Source organism: Rana temporaria, chromosome 1 (assembly GCF_905171775.1).
Source record: "Rana temporaria chromosome 1, aRanTem1.1, whole genome shotgun sequence".
Lineage (NCBI taxonomy): Eukaryota > Metazoa > Chordata > Amphibia > Anura > Ranidae > Rana > Rana temporaria.
The window spans coordinates 239,126,960-239,152,674 of NC_053489.1; the positions used below are offsets into that span (position 1 = coordinate 239,126,960).

Genomic DNA, 25,715 nt, shown 5'->3' on the forward strand with positions numbered 1-25,715 from the left:
TCACACATCCAGCCACGCCTCCCTACAGTTTTTTTTTACCTAAACTGAGGGGAAAAAATGTTTTATATCTTTTTTGGGGATATTTATTATAGCAAAAAGTTAAAAATATTGAACTAAATAGCTTCCTTTACCTTAGTGCAGTCCTCCCTCACTTATCTCATCCTTCCATTTTGCTTTTAAATGTTCTAATTTCTTCTGAGAAATCCTCACTTTCTGTTCTTCTGTCTGTAACTACACACAGTAATGTGACACTTTCTCCCTGGTGTGGAGAAAGCCTCTTGAGGGGGAGGAGGGGTGAGCAATAGTGTCAGGACGCCCACAAACACACAGCTCCTTTCTCTATCTGCAAGGTAGATAGCGTCCTGACCCTCCTGCTCGCCCCCTCCCCCCTCAAGAGGCTTTCTCCACACCAGGGAGAAAGTGTCGCATTACTGTGTGTAGTTACAGACAGAAGAACAGGAAGTGAGGATTTCTCAGAAGAAATAAGGACATTTAAAAGCAAAATCGAAGGATGAGGTAAGTGAAGGAAGACTGCATCAAGGTAAAGGAAGCTATTTAGGGAAAAAATGTTTTACCTTTACAACCCCTTTAAGTGGTTAAGTATGATGCTACAAGATGTACATTGCTGCATTCATATTTCCACTGATCCTGACCAGTCTCCCAGTTCCTGCTGCTGAAAAACATCCCCAAAGCATAATACTGCCACCACCATGCTTCACTGTAGGGATGGTATTGGCCAGGTGATGAGCGGTGCCTGTTTTCCTCCAGACATGACGCTTGCCATTGAGGCAAAAGAGTTCAATCTTTGTTTCATCAGACCAGCAAATTTTGTTTCTCATGGTCTGAGAGTCCTTTAAGTGCCTTTTGGCAAACTCCAGGCAGGCTGTCATGTGTTTTTTACTGAGCAGTGGCTTCTGTCTGGCCACTCAACCATTCAGGCCTGATTGGTGGATTCTGGAAGTTTCTCCTCTCTCCACAGAGAAACGCAGGAGCTCTGTCATAGTGACCATCGGGTTATTGGTCACCTCCCTGACTAAGGCCCTTCTTGATCACTCTAGGAAGAGTCCTGGTGGTTTCAAACTTCTTCCATTTACGAATGATGGAGGCCACTGTGCTCATTGGGACCTTCAATGCTGCAGACATTTTTTTGTACCCTTCCCCAGATCTGTGACTCAATACAATCTTGTTTCGGAGGTCTACAGACAATTACTTGGACTTCGTGGCTTGGTTTGTGCTCTGACATCAACTGTTAACTGTGGAACCTTATATAAACAGGTGTGTGCCTTTCAAATCATGTCCAAATCAACTGATACCACTCCAATTAAGTTGTAGAAACAGCTCAAGGATGATCAGTGAAAACAGGATGCACCTGAGCTCAATTTTGAGTGTCATGGCAAAAGCTGAGAATACTTTTTTTTATAAATTTGCAGATTTAAAAATTAAAACTTTCACCTTGTCATTATGGGGTATTGTTTGTAGGACTTTGATGAAAAGTGAGGTGCTGTCAATACTTTCCAGATGCACTGTATAAGGGTCTGTGTGGCCACAAAGATAAGTGGCACACACGAGTCAGAATAAAGATCTGAGTGTGCATAAATCAAGGATGGCCAACAGATGAAGCATGCAAACACTAGGCTCTTACATTCATGTGGGATCCTTGTTCAAATAGAATGTTCTAACTGCTTCATGACATGAGCACTGGCCAGTCATAGTGTTAAGTAAGTTAGTGAGAGACACTCTGGTTCTGCCATGGGCAACGTACGCAGGAACACGTACACCATGGCGATAGTTAGGGAGAAAGTTTACTGCTGCATATAAACTAGGGAAGAACACTTCAATTTACTGTAAAGTCATGTTCAGATTTTTGGAAAGACAACATATACCGAAGCCTAGCATTACAGTTCTAGTGCACAGCATTCTGCTGCTCCATTCTGTACCACAATTAATTAACAGAGATGGCCAGAGATGAATCATGCAAACACTAGGCTCTTACATTCATGTGGGATCCTTGTTCAAATAGATATTTTCTCTTTTGTATTTTGTAGATAGCAAATATTTAACATACTGCAAATAAAACACCATCATCATGATATCCATCTCTAAATGGTTGTTGCTGAGTAATATTGACAGATGTATTGACAAAGAAGCTTGACTCTACCTTGAGAAACTTATCAAATTTAAACAATGAATCCTTAAGTTTTTCTTCCTTGTGTTCCAACTCTGCACGACGCTGCTGAAGGCTCTCTGTTTTCATTTGGAATTCCTGTAAAAAAAAGAAGGATTAAATTAGTAGAAGTATAATGTTATTTTATGGTAGTATGTACAATTAAAATATTACACTGGCCGTGCACAGAATTGACAAATTATTGACTGCCCCTGTGGCCCTCCAACATACATTCTTCTTTTGCCAAGACCTATAGATGTACCTGAGATAGACGCCTGTGACCTAAAACCTAGTTTTAATGATTTGAAACTCAAATCTGATGCCGCGTACACACGGTCGTTTTTGTGATGAAATAAAACGATGTTTTTCATCATGAAAAAAAACGAAGTTTTCTAACTTCATCATAAAAAACGACGTTGCCCACACCATCGTTTTCTGAAAATGCTCTAGCAAAGCGCGGTTACGTACAACACGTTCCATTCAAGCTCCCGTCTTATAACTTGCTTCTGAGCATGCGCGGGTTTAAAACGTCGTTTTAGCCCACACACACGATCATTTTTTATGACACAAAAAAAGACATTTTGAAAAACGACATGAAAAATTGAAGCATGTTCGAATTTTTTTTGGTCGTTTTTTAGAAGACAAAAAACGATGTGAAGCCCACACACGATAATTTTAAATGACGTTTTTAAAAACGTTGTTTTATTTCATCACAAAAAACGTCCGTGTGTACGTGGCATGACTGTGGTTTTAGCTGGCCATGCACTGATCAAAATCTGTCCGGTTCAGCAGGGCTTGACCAAATTTCTTCTCGAAGGAAGTCAACCGCTTGAAGGGACGTGTTGGAATTTTTTTCTCAATCAGCAGCTGCTGATCAGTGTATTCTGAAAGCAGCAGGTACATCTGTCAGACTACAGTGTCCCGGCAGGGAGATTTCTCTATTCACCTTGTTTTTGTGGATGGAGGAATCAGTTAGCTTTTTTTTTCAATCAGCTCACTGGCTGTAGGAAAAAAATACTACTTGTATGGCCAACATTACATTCACACAACAGTGAGTGGTGCTTCCAAAATAAAAGCTATAACACAAGATAAACTTAGAGAAATAATACAATATAGTGGTATAAGAAACAAACATTAAAACATATTGGCTTCACCTCTTTCTCTGTATTTAAAGCTTGCTCAACTTCAATCATCTCTCTTTTCTTTTCTAGAAGACGAGTAGCTGGAGTTAGGAAATCATCTTCTCGATCTGGCATTCGCCTGTTATAAACAGTAGAGAAAATCTTCAGTTTAGTGAACATTTTATCTGGTACATTTCTAAACAGATAAACATGAGTCTTAGGCCCCATACACACCATAGAATCTATCCGCAGATAAATCCCATCAAATGGGTTTCTGCGGATAGATTCTATGGTGTGTACACTCCGTCGGATATTTATCCGCGGATAAATCTCCCCTGGGATGGATTTCCAGCAGATGGATATTTGCTGACATGCTCAACAAATCCATCTGCTGGAATCCATTCCAACGGATGGATCCGCTCGTCTGTACAGACTTACCGGATCCATCCGTCCAAAGGGATTCCCCGCACGCGTCGTAATGATTTGACGCATGCGTGGAATTCCTTATATGACAGCGTCGCGCCCGTCGCCGCGTCATAATAGCGGCGACGGCGCGACACGTCATCGGCAGAGGATTTCAGCGCGGATTTCAATGCGATGGTGTGTACACGCCATCGCATAGAAATCTTCTGAAATCCTCGAGAGGATTTATCCGCGGATACGGTCCGCTGGACCGTATCTGCGGATAAATCCTCTCGTGTGTATGGGGCCTAATGCAAGGAAAAGGGGATTCTAAGAGATTACATCCATATTCCTGCAAGTGTATGAATACTGAGCCTATCACAAACTTAGGCAATTGATAAAAAGCAGCATAAGCAAAGGATACATTCAGTGAAAAGCATAGGTCAAAATGATCAGTAGATTCAGAAATGCAGGCAACTGTTCCATGCAAATCTTGAAATTTCCTTGAGATGTCAGCTGATTCCATCCACCTCACAAGCCTCTCCACCAAGGAGAGAATGTTCATTGGAATAAAGGACCAATTTTGGTCAATACCTCTAAACCCAGGGAAGGACTAATGCCTCGTACACACGATCAGAATTCCGACCATGTGTATGCTCCATCACACTTTTTCTGTGAGAATTCCTGCCAAGAAAAGATTGAGAGCAGGATATACTTTTTCGTGACGGGAAAATTCGTATCGGAAATCGCGGTCATCTGTATGCAATTACGACGCGGGAAAAAAACATGCATGCTCAGAATCAAGCAGAAGAGCCGAACTGCCTATTGAACGTGTTGTACGTCCCCGCGTTCTTGATGTTTGGAATTTCAGATTTGTGTGACCGTGTGTATGCAACACAAGTTTGAGCCAATTTCCTGCTGAAAAAAACCCCCGCGGTTTTCCGGTCGGAAAAACTGATCGTGTGTAAGAGGATGAGGAGTTTGGGCAGAAAAGGTGACTGCCTTGGGTGCCACATTACGGTAAGGGGGGCAAAAAGAGCAGTAACTGTAATTTATGCTGCTGAGGTAGTTTACAGCTTATTGTGGGGGCACACTTTGACCCTTTCTCCTCGGGTGCAGAAAGCACTTGTCCCAGCCCTGTTTAAATCTCTATTTGTAAAAAAAACGAAATCTACTTATTATTTTGACATGTAATGTTTACGAAAAAATACCCTCTGCTGATATATTTTTATTCCTATATCTTGTATGAAATATCCAGGTTTGTAACGGGTTGACTTTAGCAATACACATATATGATAAGTCAACATGTATGAATACCCAAGATTGCTTTACCAGAAAAGTTCACTTTTAGAACACTGTCTAAAAGCGTTCGATACAGTTCAGCACACATGTCTCATGTGTAAGGTAAAGTCTACATATGGATAGAAAACTGCCTAAAAGACAGCATTCAGAGAGTAGTGGTTAATGATTCTTACTCTGAATGGTCTAAGGTTATCAGTGGTGTACCACAAGGTTCAGTGCTGGGACCCTTACTTTTTAATATCTTTATAAATGATATTGGGTCTGAGATCAAAAGTAACATTTCTGTCTTTGCAGATGACACCAAGCTATGCAGTGGAATAACGTCCTTACAGGATGTCTCCAATTTACAAACCAACCTCAATACTCTGTCTAATTGGGCGACTATGTGGCAGATGAGGTTTAATGTTGATAAAAGTAAAGTTATGCACTTGGGGGCTAAGAATATGCTAGGGGGAGTACAACTGGGGAGATCCATAGTGGAGAAGGATCTTGGGGTTTTGGTAGATCATAAGCTCAATAATGGCATGCAATGCCAAGCTGCCGTTTCCAAAGCGAGCAAAGTTCTTTCTTGTATTAGGAGAGGTATAGACTCCAGGGAGAGAGATATCATTTTGCCCCTGTACAAATCATTAGTAAGACCTCATCTGGAATATGCAGTTTTGGGCTCCAGTTCTCAAAAAGGATATTGGGGAACTGGAGAAAGTGCAGAGAAGGGCAACCAAACTGATAAGAGGCCTGGAGGAGCTCAGCTATGAGGAAAGATTAGAGGAACTGAATTTATTCACTCTTGAGAAGAGGAGAATAAGGGGGGATATGATCAACATGTACAAATATATACAGTGGGGATCGAAAGTTTGGGCACCCCAGGTAAAAATTTGTATTAATGTGCAAGGAAAGATGGAAAAATCTCCAAAAGGCATCAAATTACAGATTAGACATTTTTATAATATGTCAAAAAAAGTTAGATTTTATTTCCATCATTTACACTTTCAAAATTACAGAAAACAAAAAAATGGCGTCTGCAAAAGTTTGGGCACCCTGCAGAATTTATAGCATGCAAAGCTGAGACCTGCCAGTGTCATGGATTGTTCTCAATCATCATCTGGGAAGACCAGGTGATGTCAATCTCAAAGGTTTTAAATGACCAGACTCCTCTGACCTTGCCCCAACAATCAGCAACATGGGTTCTTCTAAGCTGTTGTCTAGAAAACTGAAACTGAAAATAGTTGACGCTCACAAAGCTGGAGAAGGCTATAAGAAGATAGCAAAGCGTTTTCAGATGTCAATATCCTCTGTTCGAAATGTAATTAAGAAATGGCAGTCATCAGGAACAGTGGAAGTTAAAGCAAGATCTGGAAGACCAAGAAAAATATCAGACAGAACAGCTCGCAGGATTGTGAGAAAAGCAATTCAAAACCCACATTTGACTGCACGATCCCTCCAGAAAGATCTGGCAGACACTGGAGTTGTGGTACACTATTCCACTATAAAGAGATACTTGTACAAATATGGTCTTCATGGAAGAGTCACCAGAAGAAAACCTCTTCTACGTCCTCACCACAAAAATCAGCGTTTGAACTTTGCAAATGAACATATAGACAAGCCTGATGCATTTTGGAAACAAGTTCTGTTGACCGATGAGGTTAAAATAGATCTTTTTGGCCGGAATGAGCAAAGGTACGTTTGGAGAAGAAAGGGCACAGAACGTAGCTCCCAAACAAAATTGGCGTCCTTTTTTCCCCACAAATAGAGCTTTCTTTTGGTGGTATTTAATCACCTCTGCGGTTTTTATTTTTTGCGCTATAAACCAAAATAGAGCGACAATTTTGAAAAAAATGCAATATTTTTAACTTTTTGCTATAATAAATATCCCCCAAAAATATATAAAAAAACTATTTTTTTCCTCAGTTTAGGCTGATACGTATTCTTCTACCTATTTTTGGTAAAAAAAAAAAAATTGCAATAAGCGTTTATCGATTGGTTTGCGCAAAATTTTTAGCGTTTACAAAATAGGGGATAGTTGTATTGCATTTTTATTATTATTTTTTTTACTACTAATGGCGGCGATCAGTGATTTTTTTTCGTGACTGCGACATTATGGTGGACACATCGGACAATTTTGACACATTTTTGGCACCATTGTCATTTTCACAGCAAAAAATGCTAAAAAAATGCATTGTTTACTGTGAAAATGACAATTGCAGTTTGGGAGTTAACCACTAGGGGGCGCTGAAGGGGTTGAGTGTGACCTCATATGTGTTTCTAACTGTAGGGGGCGGGGCTGGAGGTTTGACGTCATTGATCGCCTTTCCCTATATCAGGGAACAGACGATCAATGACAGCGCCACAGTGAAGAACAAGGAAGCTGTGTTTACACACAGCCAGTGGCGGTTCGTCCATAGAGGGCGCTGGAGCGCCGCCCCCTCTGGCTCTCACCGCCACTGAGTGAAATAACATAGATTCATGCATTGCACGAATCTATGTTATTTTCGCCGCTGCTATTCAGATGGTCGGCGCTCAATGTCCGGCCATCTGAATAACGCCAGCTGGTTGGCTGTAGGGAAATGTCTATCAAAGCCAACGGCTCTGATAGGCTTTCCCAATACAGCCCTCGGGTCCCGGAAGCTTATTCTCGGAGCGCACAGACTGTACGCCCCTTGAATAAGATGACAGGCGTCTCAGCCAATCACGTTGGCCGGTTCTGGCTACCTGTAACCTGATTGGCTGAGACGCCTGTCAGTCATCGAGGGCGGGAGAAGACATCGTGGGACGTGGATGCCTGACTCCAGTAAAGGTAAGTGCCGGGCGGGGGGGGGGGGGGGAAGAACGCAATTTACAGGGCACAGTGGGGACAATTGGCACAGCGGCGACCATTAAAGGGCACAGTGGCTGCGTTTAATGTTATGGCACAGTGGTGACAATGGATGGCACAGTGGTGACAATGGATGGCACAGTGGCTGCGTTTAATGGCATGGCACAGTGGTGACAATGTATGGCACAGGGGCTGCGTTTAATGGCATGGCACAGTGGTGACAATGTATGGCACAGGGGCTGCGTTTAATGGCATGGCACAGTGGTGACAATGTATGGCACAGTGGTGACAATGTATGGCACAGTGGCTGCGTTTAATGGCATGGCACAGTGGTGACAATGGATGGCACAGTGACTGCGTTTAATGGCATGGCACAGTGGTGACAATGTATGGCACAGTGGCTGCGTTTAATGGCATGGCACAGTGGTGACAATGGATGGCACAGTGGTGACAATGGATGGCACAGTGGTGACAATGGATGGCACAGTGGTGACAATGGATGGCACAGTGGCTGCGTTTAATGGCATGGCACAGTGGTGACAATGGATGGCACAGTGACTGCGTTTAATGGCATGGCACAGTGGTGCGAATTGATGGCACAGTGGTGCGAATTGATGGCACAGTGACTGCATTTGATGGCATGGCACAGTGACTGTGTTTAATGGCATGGCACAGTGGTGCGAATTGATGGCACAGTGACTGCATTTGATGGCATGGCACAGTGACTGCGTTTAATGGCATGGCACAGTGGTGCGAATTGATGGCACAGTGGCTGCATTTGATGGCATGTAACAGTGGCTGCGTTTGGGCACAGTGAGACTGCAATTTTTTTTTTCCTTTGCGCCCCCCCAAAAATTTTGAGCACCAGCCGCCACTGCACACAGCTCTCCCCGTTCTTCCGCTCCGGGGACCGATCGTGGGACTACGGCGGCGATCGGGTCCCGCGGTCACGGAGCGGGCACTTAAAGAGGACGTACAGGTACGTGCTTGTGCCCAGCCGTGCCATTCTGCCGACGTATATGTGCAGGAGGCGGTCCTTAAAGCGTGGGTTCACCCTATCGACGACCCTATTTTTTTTTTCTTTTACCATAAAATCAGGCATTGTAGCGCGAGCTACAGTATGCCTGTCCCGAATTTTTTACCCCCGTACTCACCTTGTACGCGTAGATCGAAGATACCGGGGAATGGGCGTGCCTATGGAGACGGAGGATGATTGACGGCCGGCTCTGGCGCGTCACGCTTCTCCGGAAATAGCCGAAATAGGCTTGGTCTTCACGACGCGTGCGCATAGCCTGTGCGCAGGCGCCGTGAAGAGCCGAGACCTACTCCGGCTGTCTTCGGGGAGAGTGACGTGCCAGGGCCGGCCGTCAATCATCCTCCCTCTCCATAGGCACGCCCATTCCCCGCGGGAGCCGAAAAATACGATCTCCGATTACAAGGTGAGTCCGGGGTTAAAAAAATCGGGACAGGCATACTGTAGCTCGCGCTACAATGCCTGTCTCGATGGTAAAATCGTGTCGGGGGGGGTGAACTACCGCTTTAAGTGGTTAATACAAATTTTTACCTGGGGTGCCCAAATGTTCGATCCCCACTGTATACACTTCAATTACTCAGTAAACAATAAGATACATTGTTTTTGCTGTCTCTGGTGCTTCACATGAACTAAGAGAGATCCTAGTCATTTAGCTGAAAGCTATAATATTCATTACAGCAGAGACGGTACTGGATCTGTGATGGTTACAGCCTTCACTGCAGCAGGTAAAATATAGAGAAAATTGTGTACAGGTGTTGTGCGCTATGAAAGGTCACTCATCTGTACACAAAGAAAGTCTGGACACAGGCAGGCAGATAGATTAAGAAGTCCGGACACCAAGGGGGGCAGATAAAGAAGCCCAGGCACCATTGGGGGGGGGGGTAGCAGATAGAAAAAGAAGCCCAGGCACCATGGGGGGGGGGGGGGGCAGATAGAAAAAGAAGCCCAGGCACCATGGGAGGGGGGGGGGGGCAGGTAGAAAAAGAAGCCCAGGCACCATGGGGGGGGGAGCAGATAGAAAAAGAAGCCCATGCACCATGGGGGGGGGGGGGGAGCAGATAGAAAAAAGAAGCCCAGGCATCATGGGGGGGGGGGGAGTAGATAGAGAAAGAAGCCCAGGCACCATTCGGGGGGGGGGGGGGGGGAGCAGATAGAAAAAGAAGCCCAGGCACCATGGGGGGGGGCAGATAGAAAAAGAAGCCCAGGCACCATGGGGGGGGGCAGATAGAAAAAGAAGCCCAGGCACCATGGGGGGGGGGGGCAGATAGATGAAGAAGCTCGGACATCATGGGGGTGCAGATTATCCGATAGAGAGAGAAGCCAAGACACTGTAGGGGGGGCTGATGGAGAAAGGCTCCATGGGTGCAGATAGAGAAAGAAGCCCAGGCCCAAGGGGGGGTGGGCAGATAAAGAAAGAAGCCCAGGCACCATTGGGGGGGGGGGAGGTAGAGAAAGAAGCCCAGGCACCATGGGGGGGGGGGAGCAGATAGAAAAAGAAGCCCATGCACCATGGGGGGGGGAGCAGATAGAAAAAAGAAGCCCAGGCATCATGGGGGGGGGGGGGCAGATAGAGAAAGAAGCCCAGGCACCATTCGGGGGGGGGGGGGGGGTAGCAGATAGAAAAAGAAGCCCAGGCACCATGGGGGGGTCAGATAGAAAAAGAAGCCCAGGCACCATGGGGGGGGGGGCAGATAGAGAAAGAAGCCCAGGCACCATGGGGGGGGGCAGATAGATGAAGTAGCTCGGACATCATGGGGGTGCAGATTATCCGATAGAGAGAGAAGCCAAGACACTGTAGGGGGGGCTGATGGAGAAAGGCTCCATGGGTGCAGATAGAGAAAGAAGCCCAGGCCCAAGGGGGGGTGGGCAGATAAAGAAAGAAGCCCAGGCCCAAGGGGGGGTGGGCAGATAAAGAAAGAAGCCCAGGCACCATTGGGGGGGGGCAGATAGAGAAAGAAGCCCAGGCACCATTGGGGGGGGGCAGATAGAGAAAGAAGCCCAGGCACCAGGGGTGGGGGCAGATAGAGAAAGAAGCCCAGGCACCATGGGGGGGTGGGCAGATAAAGAAAGAAGCCCAGGCACCATTGGGGGAGGGGCAGATAGAGAAAGAAGCCCAGGCACCATGGGGGGTTGGGCAGATAACGAAAGAAGCCCAGGCACCATGGGGGGGGGGGTTGGGCAGATAACGAAAGAAGCCCAGGCACCATGGGGGGGGGCAGATAGAGAAAGAAGCCCAGGCACCATTGGGGGGGGCAGATAGAGAAAGAAGCCCAGGCACCAGGGGTGGGGGCAGATAGAGAAAGAAGCCCAGGACCCATGGGGGGTGGGCAGATAAAGAAAGAAGCCCAGGCACCATTGGGGGAGGGGCAGATAGAGAAAGAAGCCCAGGCACCATGGGGGGGGGGCAGATAGAGAAAGAAGCCCAGGCACCATGGGGGGGTGGGCAGATAAAGAAAGAAGCCCAGGCACCATTGGGGGAGGGGCAGATAGAGAAAGAAGCCCAGGCACCATGGGGGGTTGGGCAGATAACGAAAGAAGCCCAGGCACCATGGGGGGGGGGGGGGTTGGGCAGATAACGAAAGAAGCCCAGGCACCATGGGGGGGGGCAGATAGAGAAAGAAGCCCAGGCACCATTGGGGGGGGGGGGCAGATAGAGAAAGAAGCCCAGGCACCAGGGGTGGGGGCAGATAGAGAAAGAAGCCCAGGACCCATGGGGGGTGGGCAGATAAAGAAAGAAGCCCAGGCACCATTGGGGAGGGGCAGATAGAGAAAGAAGCCCAGGCACCATGGGGGGGGGGCAGATAGAGAAAGAAGCCCAGGCACCATGGGGGGGGGCAGATAGAGAAAGAAGCCCAGGCACCATGGGGGGGGGGGCAGATAAAGAAAGAAGCCCAGGCACCATTGGGGGAGGGGCAGATAGAGAAAGAAGCCCAGGCACCATGGGGGGTTGGGCAGATAACGAAAGAAGCCCAGGCACCATGGGGGGGGGGGGGGGTTGGGCAGATAACGAAAGAAGCCCAGGCACCATGGGGGGGGGGCAGATAGAGAAAGAAGCCCAGGCACCATTGGGGGGGGGGCAGATAGAGAAAGAAGCCCAGGCACCAGGGGGGGGGGCAGATAGAGAAAGAAGCCCAGGACCCATGGGGGGTGGGCAGATAAAGAAAGAAGCCCAGGCACCATTGGGGGAGGGGCAGATAGAGAAAGAAGCCCAGGCACCATGGGGGGGGGGGGCAGATAGAGAAAGAAGCCCAGGCACCATGGGGGGGTGGGCAGATAAAGAAAGAAGCCCAGGCACCATTGGGGGAGGGGCAGATAGAGAAAGAAGCCCAGGCACCATGGGGGGTTGGGCAGATAACGAAAGAAGCCCAGGCACCATGGGGGGGGTGGGTTGGGCAGATAACGAAAGAAGCCCAGGCACCATGGGGGGGGGCAGATAGAGAAAGAAGCCCAGGCACCATTGGGGGGGGGGCAGATAGAGAAAGAAGCCCAGGCACCAGGGGGGGGGGCAGATAGAGAAAGAAGCCCAGGACCCATGGGGGGTGGGCAGATAAAGAAAGAAGCCCAGGCACCATTGGGGGAGGGGCAGATAGAGAAAGAAGCCCAGGCACCATGGGGGGGGGGGCAGATAGAGAAAGAAGCCCAGGCACCATGGGGGGGGGGCAGATAGATGAAGAAGCCCAGGCACCATGGGGGGGGGCAGATAGAGAAAGAAGCCCAGGCACCATTGGGGGGGGGGGCAGATAGAGAAAGAAGCCCAGGCACCAGGGGGGGGGGCAGATAGAGAAAGAAGCCCAGGACCCATGGGGGGTGGGCAGATAAAGAAAGAAGCCCAGGCACCATTGGGGGAGGGGCAGATAGAGAAAGAAGCCCAGGCACCATGGGGGGGGGGGCAGATAGAGAAAGAAGCCCAGGCACCATGGGGGGGTGGGCAGATAAAGAAAGAAGCCCAGGCACCATGGGGGGGGGGGCAGATAGAGAAAGAAGCCCAGGCACCATGGGGGGTTGGGCAGATAACGAAAGAAGCCCAGGCACCATGGGGGGGGGGGTTGGGCAGATAACGAAAGAAGCCCAGGCACCATGGGGGGGGGCGGATAAAGAAAGAAGCCCAGGCACCATTGGGGGGGGGCAGATAGAGAAAGAAGCCCAGGCACCAGGGGTGGGGGCAGATAGAGAAAGAAGCCCAGGACCCATGGGGGGTGGGCAGATAAAGAAAGAAGCCCAGGCACCATTGGGGGAGGGGCAGATAGAGAAAGAAGCCCAGGCACCATGGGGGGGGGGGCAGATAGAGAAAGAAGCCCAGGCACCAGGGGTGGGGGCAGATAGAGAAAGAAGCCCAGGACCCATGGGGGGTGGGCAGATAAAGAAAGAAGCCCAGGCACCATTGGGGGAGGGGCAGATAGAGAAAGAAGCCCAGGCACCATGGGGGGGGGGGGGCAGATAGAGAAAGAAGCCCAGGCACCATGGGGGGGTGGGCAGATAAAGAAAGAAGCCCAGGCACCATTGGGGGAGGGGCAGATAGAGAAAGAAGCCCAGGCACCATGGGGGGTTGGGCAGATAACGAAAGAAGCCCAGGCACCATGGGGGGGGGGGGGTTGGGCAGATAACGAAAGAAGCCCAGGCACCATGGGGGGGGGCAGATAGAGAAAGAAGCCCAGGCACCATTGGGGGGGGGCAGATAGAGAAAGAAGCCCAGGCACCAGGGGGGGGGGCAGATAGAGAAAGAAGCCCAGGACCCATGGGGGGTGGGCAGATAAAGAAAGAAGCCCAGGCACCATTGGGGGAGGGGCAGATAGAGAAAGAAGCCCAGGCACCATGGGGGGGGGGGCAGATAGAGAAAGAAGCCCAGGCACCATGGGGGGGGGGCAGATAGATGAAGAAGCCCAGGCACCATGGGGGGGGGGCAGATAGAGAAAGAAGCCCAGGCACCATTGGGGGGGGGGCAGATAGAGAAAGAAGCCCAGGCACCAGGGGGGGGGGCAGATAGAGAAAGAAGCCCAGGACCCATGGGGGGTGGGCAGATAAAGAAAGAAGCCCAGGCACCATTGGGGGAGGGGCAGATAGAGAAAGAAGCCCAGGCACCATGGGGGGGGGCAGATAGAGAAAGAAGCCCAGGCACCATGGGGGGGTGGGCAGATAAAGAAAGAAGCCCAGGCACCATTGGGGGAGGGGCAGATAGAGAAAGAAGCCCAGGCACCATGGGGGGTTGGGCAGATAACGAAAGAAGCCCAGGCACCATGGGGGGGGGGGGGTTGGGCAGATAACGAAAGAAGCCCAGGCACCATGGGGGGGGGGGCAGATAGAGAAAGAAGCCCAGGCACCATTGGGGGGGGGCAGATAGAGAAAGAAGCCCAGGCACCAGGGGGGGGGGCAGATAGAGAAAGAAGCCCAGGACCCAGGGGGGGTGGGCAGATAAAGAAAGAAGCCCAGGCACCATTGGGGGAGGGGCAGATAGAGAAAGAAGCCCAGGCACCATGGGGGGGGGGGGCAGATAGAGAAAGAAGCCCAGGCACCATGGGGGGGGGCAGATAGATGAAGAAGCCCAGGCACCATGGGGGGGGGGGCAGATAGAGAAAGAAGCCCAGGCACCATTGGGGGGGGGGCAGATAGAGAAAGAAGCCCAGGCACCAGGGGGGGGGGCAGATAGAGAAAGAAGCCCAGGACCCATGGGGGGTGGGCAGATAAAGAAAGAAGCCCAGGCACCATTGGGGGAGGGGCAGATAGAGAAAGAAGCCCAGGCACCATGGGGGGGGGCAGATAGAGAAAGAAGCCCAGGCACCATGGGGGGGTGGGCAGATAAGAAAGAAGCCCAGGCACCATTGGGGGAGGGGCAGATAGAGAAAGAAGCCCAGGCACCATGGGGGGTTGGGCAGATAACGAAAGAAGCCCAGGCACCATGGGGGGGGGGGGCAGATAGAGAAAGAAGCCCAGGCACCATTGGGGGAGGGGCAGATAACGAAAGAAGCCCAGGCACCATGGGGGGTTGGGCAGATAACGAAAGAAGCCCAGGCACCATGGGGGGGGGGCAGATAGAGAAAGAAGCCCAGGCACCAGGGGGGGGGGGGCAGAGAGAGAAAGAAGCCCAGGCACCATGGGGGGGGGCAGATAGAGAAAGAAGCCCAGGCACCATGGGGGGGTGGGCAGATAAAGAAAGAAGCCCAGGCACCATTGGGGGAGGGGCAGATAGAGAAAGAAGCCCAGGCACCATGGGGGGTTGGGCAGATAACGAAAGAAGCCCAGGCACCATGGGGGGGGGCAGATAGAGAAAGAAGCCCAGGCACCATTGGGGGGGGGGGCAGATAGAGAAAGAAGCCCAGGCACCAGGGGTGGGGGCAGATAGAGAAAGAAGCCCAGGACCCATGGGGGGTGGGCAGATAAAGAAAGAAGCCCAGGCACCATTGGGGGAGGGGCAGATAGAGAAAGAAGCCCAGGCACCATGGGGGGGGGGGCAGATAGAGAAAGAAGCCCAGGCACCATTGGGGGAGGGGCAGATAACGAAAGAAGCCCAGGCACCATGGGGGGTTGGGCAGATAACGAAAGAAGCCCAGGCACCATGGGGGGGGGGCAGATAGAGAAAGAAGCCCAGGCACCATGGGGGGGGGGGGCAGATAGAGAAAGAAGCCCAGGCACCATTGGGGGAGGGGCAGATAACGAAAGAAGCCCAGGCACCATGGGGGGTTGGGCAGATAACGAAAGAAGCCCAGGCACCATGGGGGGGGGGCAGATAGAGAAAGAAGCCCAGGCACCATTGGGGGGGGGGGGCAGATAGAGAAAGAAGCCCAGGCACCAGGGGTGGGGACAGATAGAGAAAGAAGCCCAGGCACCATGGGGGGGTGGGCAGATAAAGAAAGAAGCCCAGGCACCATTGGGGGAGGGGCAGATAGAGAAAGAAGCCCAGGCACCAAGGGGGGGAGGGGGAGAGAAAGAAGCCCGGGCACCATGGGGGGGGGGGGGGCAGATAGATGAAGAAGCTCGGACATCATGGGGGTGCAGATTAGAGAGAGAAGCCAAGACACTGTAGGGGGGGCTGATGGAGAAAGGCTGCATGGGTGCAGATAGAGAAAGAAGCCCGGATAGAGGCAGGCAGATACATGAAGATGTGTAGACACAGGAGGACAGACACAGGAATGGTGTGCTCACACTAGCAGCTTGTCTTCGAAGGCCGCCCGAAAATATTCCCGCAAATCGAACTCCATGGCTAAAGCTCAATATTAAGGACAGCTCAAGTGCCGAGCGTGTTATCGTTACCCTGGTAACGACCTGTCCCGCCTCCTTATAGGTCAGAGGCGGAGACTGATATGATCGGCAGACATCTTTACTCCGGGCATCCTCTCACGTGTTTGCTGATACACTGATGTATGGACTGTGGTGGGGTTCGCTGTCATATATCGGTACCCACCCCGCCTGCTCATAATTATTCCGTAGAAGGAAGTGCAAGCTCACACCTCACCTCCCCAAAGCACAGACGAGGAACACATTTGCTTTACATTGCTCTCATCTGCTAACAGGGGAGTCTCTTCTACAGGAACAATGTTAACAAGTCATATTCCTGAAGTCATTTCAAAGAAAAGGAAACATTGTCATGGTCAGGACACTCCAGTATATCTGGTTGTTTGGAACTTGGGTGCTAAAATAACGTGAACAGGCAGGATTTGTAATGTAGAAGAGACAACGTTTCTTATGTGCCTAATAATATACTACATACATAATATGTCTCTTCTACAATAAACTATACTACATACATATACTATGGGGTTTATTTACTACAGGCAAATCCATTGTGCACCTACAAGTGCGGTCACTGTAGATCTGATCAGCCGTTATTGCCACAGGACAGGGCAACCATACAATATACAATTTTCTTGTTCAATTTTCTTTCAACTATGTAATGTTTAGGTTTGGCCTTATATTATATGGTTTTGATAAATCTAAAGGAAAGTTGTAGAAGAAAATTGTACAATGTATGGCCAGCCTAACAGACTCTGTGAAGGGACACAGGTAGAGCCACAGCTATGGGGGATTTCCACCCCTCCTCGAGCCGATCATTTACCTGTCAACGCCACGCCTATTGTCTACATTCAGGGCCAATGGCTGTGGAACTTGCAGATAGAGGATTATGGGACATGTAGTCCCAGATACCAGCAGGCCCAGGATGATTCCCTGAGAGGACTACAGCCCTCAACATGTTGAGCGGGAGGGGGAAGAAAGGAGAAGAGGGACCATGAGGCTGTCAAGTGGAGGGAGCCAGTGATTCGATTATTATCCTCCAAGTTAAGAACTTCCAGGTAGGGGGGGGGGTGCAGGCTTCCATAGAGGTACAGGACCTTATCACTGGCTGCTCTCACCCTGTCTTCCCCTCCACCTGGCTGCTCCCAACCTTTCCTCCCCTCCACCTGGCTGCATCCACCCTTTCCTCCCCTCCACCTGACTCAATCCACCTTGTCCTCCCCTCCACCTGGCTGCATCCACCCTTTCCTCCCCTCCACCTGGCTGCATGCACCCTGTCCTCTCCTCCACCTGCCTGCTCCCGCCCTGTCCTCCCACCTGGCTGCTCCCACCATGGCCTCCTCTCCACCTGGCTGCATCCACCCTGTCCTCCCCTCCACCTGGCTGCATCCACCCTGTCCTCCCCTCCACCTGGCTGCATCCACCCTGTTCTCCCCTCCACCTGGCTGCATCCACCATGTCCTCCCCTCCACCTGGCTGCATCCACCATGTCCTCCCTTCCACCTGGCTGCATCCACCCTGTCCTCCCCTCCACCTGGCTGCTCCCACTCTGTCCTCCCCTCCACCTGGCTGCTCCCACTCTGTCCTCCCCTCCACCTGACTCAATCCACCTTGTCCTCCCCTCCACCTGGCTGCATCCACCCTTTCCTCCCCTCCACCTGGCTGCATGCACCCTGTCCTCTCCTCCACCTGCCTGCTCCCGCCCTGTCATCCCACCTGGCTGCATCCACCCTGTCCTCCCCTCCACCTGGATGCATCCACCCTGTCCTCCCCTCCACCTGGATGCATCCACCCTGTTCTCCCCTCCACCTGGCTGCATCCACCATGTCCTCCCCTCCACCTGGCTGCATCCACCATGTCCTCCTTTCCACCTAGCTGTATCCACTCTGTCCTCCCCTCCACCTGGCTGCTCCCACTCTGTCCTCCCCTCCACCTGGCTGCTCCCACTCTGTCCTCCCCTCCACCTGGCTGCTCCCACTCTGTCCTCCCCTCCACCTGGCTGCTCCCACTCTGTCCTCCCCTCCACCTGGCTGCTCCCACTCTGTCCTCACCGTCACCTGCCACCAGATGCCATCAGGTGCCCCCAGCAGAGTCCCTCCTTACATCAGGCATTCCCTACAGAATCCCTCCTTACTTCAGGGGTGCCCACAGAAGAGTCCCCCTATACATTAGGTGTGTCCCCAGCAAGCGGAGTCTCCCTATACATCAGGTGTGTCCCCAGCTCCGAGTCTCTTCAGCCGCTGGTGATTTGGCCTCCACCATTACAGGAGACCAGCTCGTGGAGCCAAAGGGAAGAACCAAGAGGCAGAGCCTGGGTTCCGTCTCTTCTTTCTTACTCACGATATCTGGTCTTCAATAAAACGGCGGCCGGTGGAGACATTTTACCAGTGCCTACCGCATTGAAAAAAACTGGAAAACTGTGATTTTCCGGGAAACCAAAAGGCCCGGGACAAAGGTCTAAAATCCCAGGAATGTCCTGAGAAATTCTGAAGAGTGCAACCTTTGGTGCAGCTCTGCATTGAAACCAATCAGCTTCCAGATTTTATTCTCAAAGCTTAAAGCGGGGGTTCACCCTATCGACGGGAAAAAAAAATATTTTTTTTATTTTACCTTAAAATCAGGCATTGTAGCGCGAGCTACAGTATGCCTGTCACGAATTTTTTACCGCCGTACTCACCTTGTAGTCGTCCATCGAAGATTCCGGGGAATGGGCGTGCCTATCGAGACGGAGGATGATTGACGGCCGGCTCTGGTGCGTCACGCTTCTCCGGAAATAGCCGAAATAGGCTCGGTCTTCACGACGCGTGCGCATAGCCTGTGTGCAGGCGCCGTGAAGAGCCGAGACCTACTCCGGCTGTCTTCGGGGAGAGTGACGTGCCAGGGCCGGCCGTCAATCATCCTCCCTCTCCATAGGCACGCCCATTCCCCGCGGGAGCCGGAATCTACGATGGACGACTACAAGGTGAGTACGGGGTTAAAAAAATCGGGACAGGCATACTGTAGCTCGCGCTACAATGCCTGTCTCGATGGTAAAATGTGTCGGGGGGGGGGTGAACTACCGCTTTAATTGAACAAGTTAAAGTTAGAAGCTGATTGCTACCATGCACAGCTGCACCAGATTTAGCATTCCCCAATTTTAGTAAATAAACCCCATTATGTCTCTTCTGCAATAAAGTTCCTTCTCCACCACATACTTTACTACATACAGTGAGGGGGAAAAGTATTTGATCACCTGCTGATTTTGTACATTTGCCCACTGACAAAGAAATGATCCGTCTATAATTTTAATCGTCGGTTTATTTTAACAGTGAGAGACAGAATAACAACACAAATATCCAGAAAATCGCATTTCAAGAAAGTTATTAATCGATTTACATTTTAATGAGTGAAATAAGTATTTGATCCCTTATCAATCAGCAAGATTTCTGGCTCCCAGGTTTCTTCTATACAGGTAACGAGCTGAGATTAGGAGCACTGCCTTAGACCCCTTTCACACTGAGGAGTGTTTCAGGCGATACAGAGCTAAAAATAGCGCCTAAATATTGTGGGTGGTATTAACCCTTTATCGGCTTTATTAACCCTTTATCCCGCCCCAGTGTGAAAGGGGCCTTAGGCTGGCCATACATGTTCAATTTTCATGTACAATTTACCAAAAACCATATAATATAAGGGCAAATCTAAACAAAACTTTCAATTGTATCCAATTAGGCAGGCTCTTGCATTACATAGTTGGAGGTAAATCTAAAGAAAATTGTACAGAAAATTGTATAATGTATGGCCAGCCTTAGACCCCTTTCACACTGAAGCGGTTTGCAGGCGCTATTGCGCTAAAAATAGCGCCTGCAAACCGACCTGAAACAGCCGTTGCTGTGTCTCCAGTGTGAAACCCCCGAGGGCTTTCACACTGGAGCGGTGCGCTAGCAGGATGGTAAAAAAAAGTCCTGCTAGCCGCAATCTTTGGAGCGGTGTGTATACCGCTCCTCCACCACTCCATTGAAATCAATGGGACACCGCAGCTCTACCGCCAGCAATGCGCCTCTGCAAAGGTGCTTTGCAGCAGTTTTTAACCCTTTCTCAGCTGCTAGCAAGGGGTAAAACTGCCCAGCTAGTGGCCGAATAGCGCCGCAAAATTGGCAGTAAAGCACCGCTAAAAATAGTGGCACTTTACCGCAGAAGCACCTCCTGCCCCAGTGTGAAAGGGGCCTTAGGGACAAGATTGTAAACCTACACAAGGCTGGAATGGGCTACAAGATCATCACCAAGCACCTTGGGTGACACAGTTGGTACGATTTTTCGCAAATGGAAGAAACACAAAATAACTGTAAGGCCAGGTTCACACCTATGCGAATTGAGTATGGCTTAAACCGCATCCAATTCGCAGAACATTTTAAAATACATTGTTTTCAATGAGGCTGGTTCACATATGTGCGATGCATTCGCAGTGCGCATTGCCGCCAAACCGTGTGCATCTTTTAGGCATTGCGGTGCGGCTCAGGTGCGAATTCAAGTCCATTATCTTCTATGGGTACGCAGCTGATTCGCAGATGTGTTCAGTTTTCTTCAGGAATTTCTCTCATTCAGCTCAATACACTTCTCCCCCACTCTCCTCTCACCCGTAACTTCTCCCAGGTCTCCAAATTTGCATCTAAAACGTTGCTAATCTGCTGAACACTTCTCTTATCTCTCTGCAGAGATAAGAGAGCTGAAATTCGCACCGCACTAGTGTGATTCCGGCCTCAATCTCCCTCTATGCAAGATCTCACCTCATGGAGTTTTAATGATCATGGGAATGGTGAGGAATCAGCCCAGAACTACATGGGAGAATCTTGTCAATGATCTCAAGGCAGCTGGGACCATAGTCACCAAGAAAACAATTGATAACACACTATGCCATAAAGGACTAAAATCCTGCAGCAACCGCAAGGTCACCCTGCTCAAGAAAGCTCATGTACAGGCCAATCTGAAGTTTGCTAATGAACATCTGAATGATTGTGGTGGTCAGATGAGACCAAAATCGAGCTCTTTGGTATCAACTCAACTCGCCATGTTTGTAGAAGGAGAAATGCTGCTTACGACCCCAAGGACATGCAGAGGCGCATTGCGGGCGGTTTTAACCCTTTCTCAGCCACTAGTGGGGTGGGGTAAAACCGGCCCGCTAGTGGCCGAATAGCACCGCGAAATTAGCGGTAAAGCGCCGCTAAAAATAGCGGTGCTTTACCGCCACTGCACCTCCCGCCCCAGTGTGAAAGGGGCCTTAGTATTAGTAAGTAGTAGTAAAGTCCCTGTTGTTTACTTGTACCTACAGGTAAGCCTAAAATAAGGCTTATCTGTAGGTACAGTAAATACCTCCTAAACGTGCATAGTTTAGGAGATATTTACTATAGTAGCAGCTGGTGACATCACCAGAACATGTGCACTGAACTCTCAGTGGATGGCCGTGGCTCGGCCAGTCAAACAGCCGAAGCCCACGAACCAGGAAGGAAGACCGGGTGAAGATGGAAGCGCTGTCAGCAAAGAGGGCTTTGTTCTAATGTAAGTCTTTTATAATGTTCTAGTATGCGATGCATACTAGTACATTATGCCATTATCCTGCAGAGGACCATTTTGTTGCACTTTTGTTTTGCAGTTTACTACCGCTTTAACCACTTAAGACCCGGACCAAAATGCAGCTAAAGGACCTTGCCCCTTTTTGCGATTCAAGACTGCGTCGCTTTAACTGACAATTGCGCGGTCGTGCGACGTGGCTCCCAAACAAAATTGACGTCCTTTTTTTCCCACAAATAGAGCTTTCTTTTGGTGGTATTTGATCACCTCTGCGGTTTTTATTTTTTGCGCTATAAACAAAAATAAACAAAAATAGAGCGACAGTTTTAAAAAAAATTCAATATTTTTTACTTTTTGCTATAATAAATATCCCCCAAAAATATATATATAAAAAAAATGTTTCCTCAGTTTAGGCCGATCCGTATTCTTCTACCTATTTTTGGTAAAAAAAAATTGCAATAAGCGTTTATCGGTTGGTTTGTGCAAAATTTATAGCGTTTACAAAATAGGGGATAGTTTTATTGCATTTTTATAAAAACATTTTTTACTACTAATGGCGGCGATCAGCGATTTTTTTCGTGACTGCGACATTATGGCGGACACTTCGGACAATTTTGACACATTTTTGGGACCATTGTTATTTTCACAGCAAAAAATGCATTTAAAATGCATTGTTTATTGTGAAAATGACAATTGCAGTTTGGGAGTTAACCACAGTGGGTGCTGATGGGGTTATGTGTGACCTGAAGTGTGTTTACAACTGTAGGGGGGTGTGGCTGTAGGTGTGACATCATCAATTGTGTCCCCCTATAAAAGGGATGACACGATCGATGCTGCCTCTCCCCGTTCTTTAGCTCCGGGGACCGATCGCGGGACTCCAGCGGCGATCGGGTCAGTGAGTCCCGCGGTCACGGTCACAGAGCTTCGGACCGGGTCGCGGGTGTGCGCCACGGGCGCGAGCCCGCAACCCCACGGCTGGGCTTAAAGGACAACGTACCTATACGTTGATGTGCCCAGCCGTGCTATTCTGCTGACGTATATCGGCGTCAAGGGGTCGTTAAGTGGTTAAGCACATAAATTTAATTTTTTCCCCATACATACTCCAAGAGCAGGGTGGAGTTTTTTGTTCAGGTGGGGTGGTTTGGGTGTCCCTTTTTTTTCTTTTCTTGGGTTATGTTTTGTTTAATGTGATTATGTCTGTATAATTTCTCTGTATTGTCTCAATGTTTGCATATAAAAATAAAAAAAGGATCTGATTTGAAAAAAAAGCACATAAATCACACCTTCTCCCTTGAATAGTAAATTATATTTGCATATTTGACATTCTGGGAACTAAAAATTTATTTATGCATGTATATGCATATACATTTGTACACATGTAAAATAGACTTTTTGCAATGGCTCATATGCTGTACTCCCATTTTCGATTGCCATATACACAAGTACAGTGGCATTTATGTCAATGACAGGCTGTACATTGCACCCAGCCTGCCTTGGCAGAGGAAATACTGTGAAAGGCTTCTTTTAAAAAATAAAAATAAAGAGAAGAAATATGTCGCTATTCTGGATTTCGGCCCCAGCCTTATCATTTTTGCTACATTTATTTGGGAACATAATAATATATTTCTAAACACAAAGTTTTTGCCTGTGAAATATTTTCTATTTAGTAATTCTGATGAACATAAATGCTAGTGTATGTTTTCTTTCACATGCTTAGACCTTGAAGTTAGACAGGCAAAGCACCCACCTCTCCAGTGGGCCTGTACAATCCTTGTATTCCTATGGTACCCATTCTTGCTTCATACTCTGTTGCTGTGGAAACTACTGGCAGGGTGGTAAGAGGCAAGGTTGCATTCACACGCCAATTCTCTTCTATTACAAAAGAGCTGTGGGATTAGCGGAGGCAGGGAGCTGAAAAGTGCTGCTTTTAAACATCAATCCTGTAAAACCATAAGATAAAACAATTACCTCCATCCATACATTCTCAGAATGGCTGTAATTCTTCAAACAGCAATCCAAAACGATGCTGTCTTATGGATCAATCGATGAATGAACTACAAAAAGAAATATTATTTCATATAATAAGGCCACATGGGGTTAGAGTTAAAAACGAGCATGTTTTAATCTCGTTGGGTACCAGTTGTCAAAAAAAAAAAAAAAAAGTTAAAAACAGAGGGCCAGATTCACAGTGGACTTACGACGGCGTATCTCCACGTACGCCGTCGTAAGTCCGAATGTGAGCCGTCGTATCTATGCGCCTTATTCTCAGAATCAGTTACGCATAGATTTGGCCAAGATGCGAGCGGCGTAAGTCTCCTACGATGTTGTATCTTGGGTGCATATTTATGCTGGCCGCAAGGGGCGCTTCCGTAGATTTACGCGTTGAATATGTAAATTAGGTAGATACGCCGTTTCACGAACGTACTTGCGCCCGCTACGCCGTTTACGTTAGGCTTACATCCGGCGTAAAGTTACCCCTGCTATATGAGGCGCAGCCAATGCAAAGTATGGACGTCGGCAAGCTTTTTTTTTTACGTTGTTTGCGTAAATCGTACGTAAATGGGGCTGTGCGTAGGTTACGTTCACGTCACAGGCATTGGGCCTGCCGTATCTTATGGAGTAAATTCAACGTGATACTGAGCATGCACCATTCGTTAGGCGCGTCATTTACGTGGGGTCACGATTCATTCACATACAACACGCCCCCTACCAGCCTATTTTGAATAAGGCGGGCTTACGCCAGCCAATTTACGCTACGCCGCCACAACTTACGGAGCAAGTGCTTTGTGAATACTGCCTGTCCAAGTTGCGGAGGCGTAGCGTAAATAGGATAAGCTACGCCCGCACAAAGATACAGCCAGATACGTGAATCTGGCCCAGAGCATACGTCTACAATTGACAAAAAAGGTGCAACCTATAAGCCGCGCACCCTGGAGCAAACAATCAATAATGAATAAATAATAAAATATAAATTTAAATGTCATTTTCAATAAAGAGCAGCCCGTGGTGTAACCAATGTTCAAAACAGTGAAAAATAAATTAATTAATTAATAATTTCATACTGCCCTCATTTACATGTGACAAAATTAACAATATAACAAAATTAACAATAATAAAGTTTATAAACCACCACCAATGGGTCTTTAATCATATGCACAGTGATGTATGCAATTTCAGTGAAGAAAAAAAATGTGTCGTCTTTCACCGGTTTAGGGAAACATCCTACTCACCAGACTAACACCCATGACATATGTCAAATAGGCAGAGATGTGTATAAAGATGTGTCCACCAATGCAAGAGGCCCTCGTCAATAATGTAGCCAAACGAAGAACAGGGTCATAAATTAAGGAAAGAAGAGAGAACTCCTCAGAGTGCAACTTGTAGCTAATTTTATTTATATAAAAAGTAGTAACTTACATTTCAGTATCCTTTAAAAAGCGCATTAAAATGGAGCAGGCACACCAGATCGCGTTCCACCTGCGCTCCAAGTACAAAGGCACGCACTACGCAATCCGACGCGTTTCATCAGCAACGTCTGACATTATCAGGGGTCATGTGATCGGATCCGTACAACAATTTATACAGTCATCGTAAATTGGATGTTCAATCCACTCTAATCCTTGCAAACAACTCTAAATACAGAGCTGGAAATTAAAATAATTGACTATAACGTTGGTAATCTACGTACTTATAAGCTTATTGTTTTTTATGTTAAAGGAGAAGAACTTTAAAAATGTTACATTAAAAAATGAAATCCATTTCTTGTGCGTCCTCTAGTGGTGCCCCGCAAGAAATAAACAAAAACTAGAAAAAAACACAGAGAAATCTAATCTGATGGGAGCACCATCTTGTGGATAAATGTGGTACTACCCTCAACAGATTAAAATTAGATAAACATACTGAACAATAGGACAAGATTGAAACTCCATAACAATAAAAAAAAATTAAATGCAACAGTTCAGATCGATGTCTACATTAATACCAGCAGGATTTAAAGAATTTAATTCATAAATCCACTTTGTTTCATTTCTAGACACTTTTTTTGTCTCATATGGCTAGGTTCTGGTATAGAAGTGGACGTCGGGACAATGATTAAATTGTCGGAACTGCTGA

General features: G+C 48.5%; 1 protein-coding gene across 2 annotated transcripts in view; it reads right to left on the reverse strand.

Moving 5' to 3' along the window:
• Window positions 1–18,533, reverse strand: part of CFAP73 (cilia and flagella associated protein 73) — a 38,265-nt gene extending 19,732 nt beyond the window's left edge. The window contains exons 1-3 of one of the 2 annotated variants that reach the window (XM_040351926.1): window positions 18,399–18,533; window positions 3,319–3,424; window positions 2,159–2,263 (exon numbers count right to left, since the gene is read on the reverse strand). In XM_040351926.1, the coding sequence (XP_040207860.1) occupies window positions 2,159–2,263; window positions 3,319–3,420 (207 nt within the window). In that variant the 5' untranslated portion in view covers window positions 3,421–3,424; window positions 18,399–18,533. Of the gene's footprint in view, window positions 1–2,158; window positions 2,264–3,318; window positions 3,425–15,971; window positions 16,111–18,398 lie in introns of those variants that run through there. The other variant, XM_040351925.1, reaches the window with a different exon arrangement.
• Between the last annotated feature and the right edge of the window lie 7,182 nt (window positions 18,534–25,715).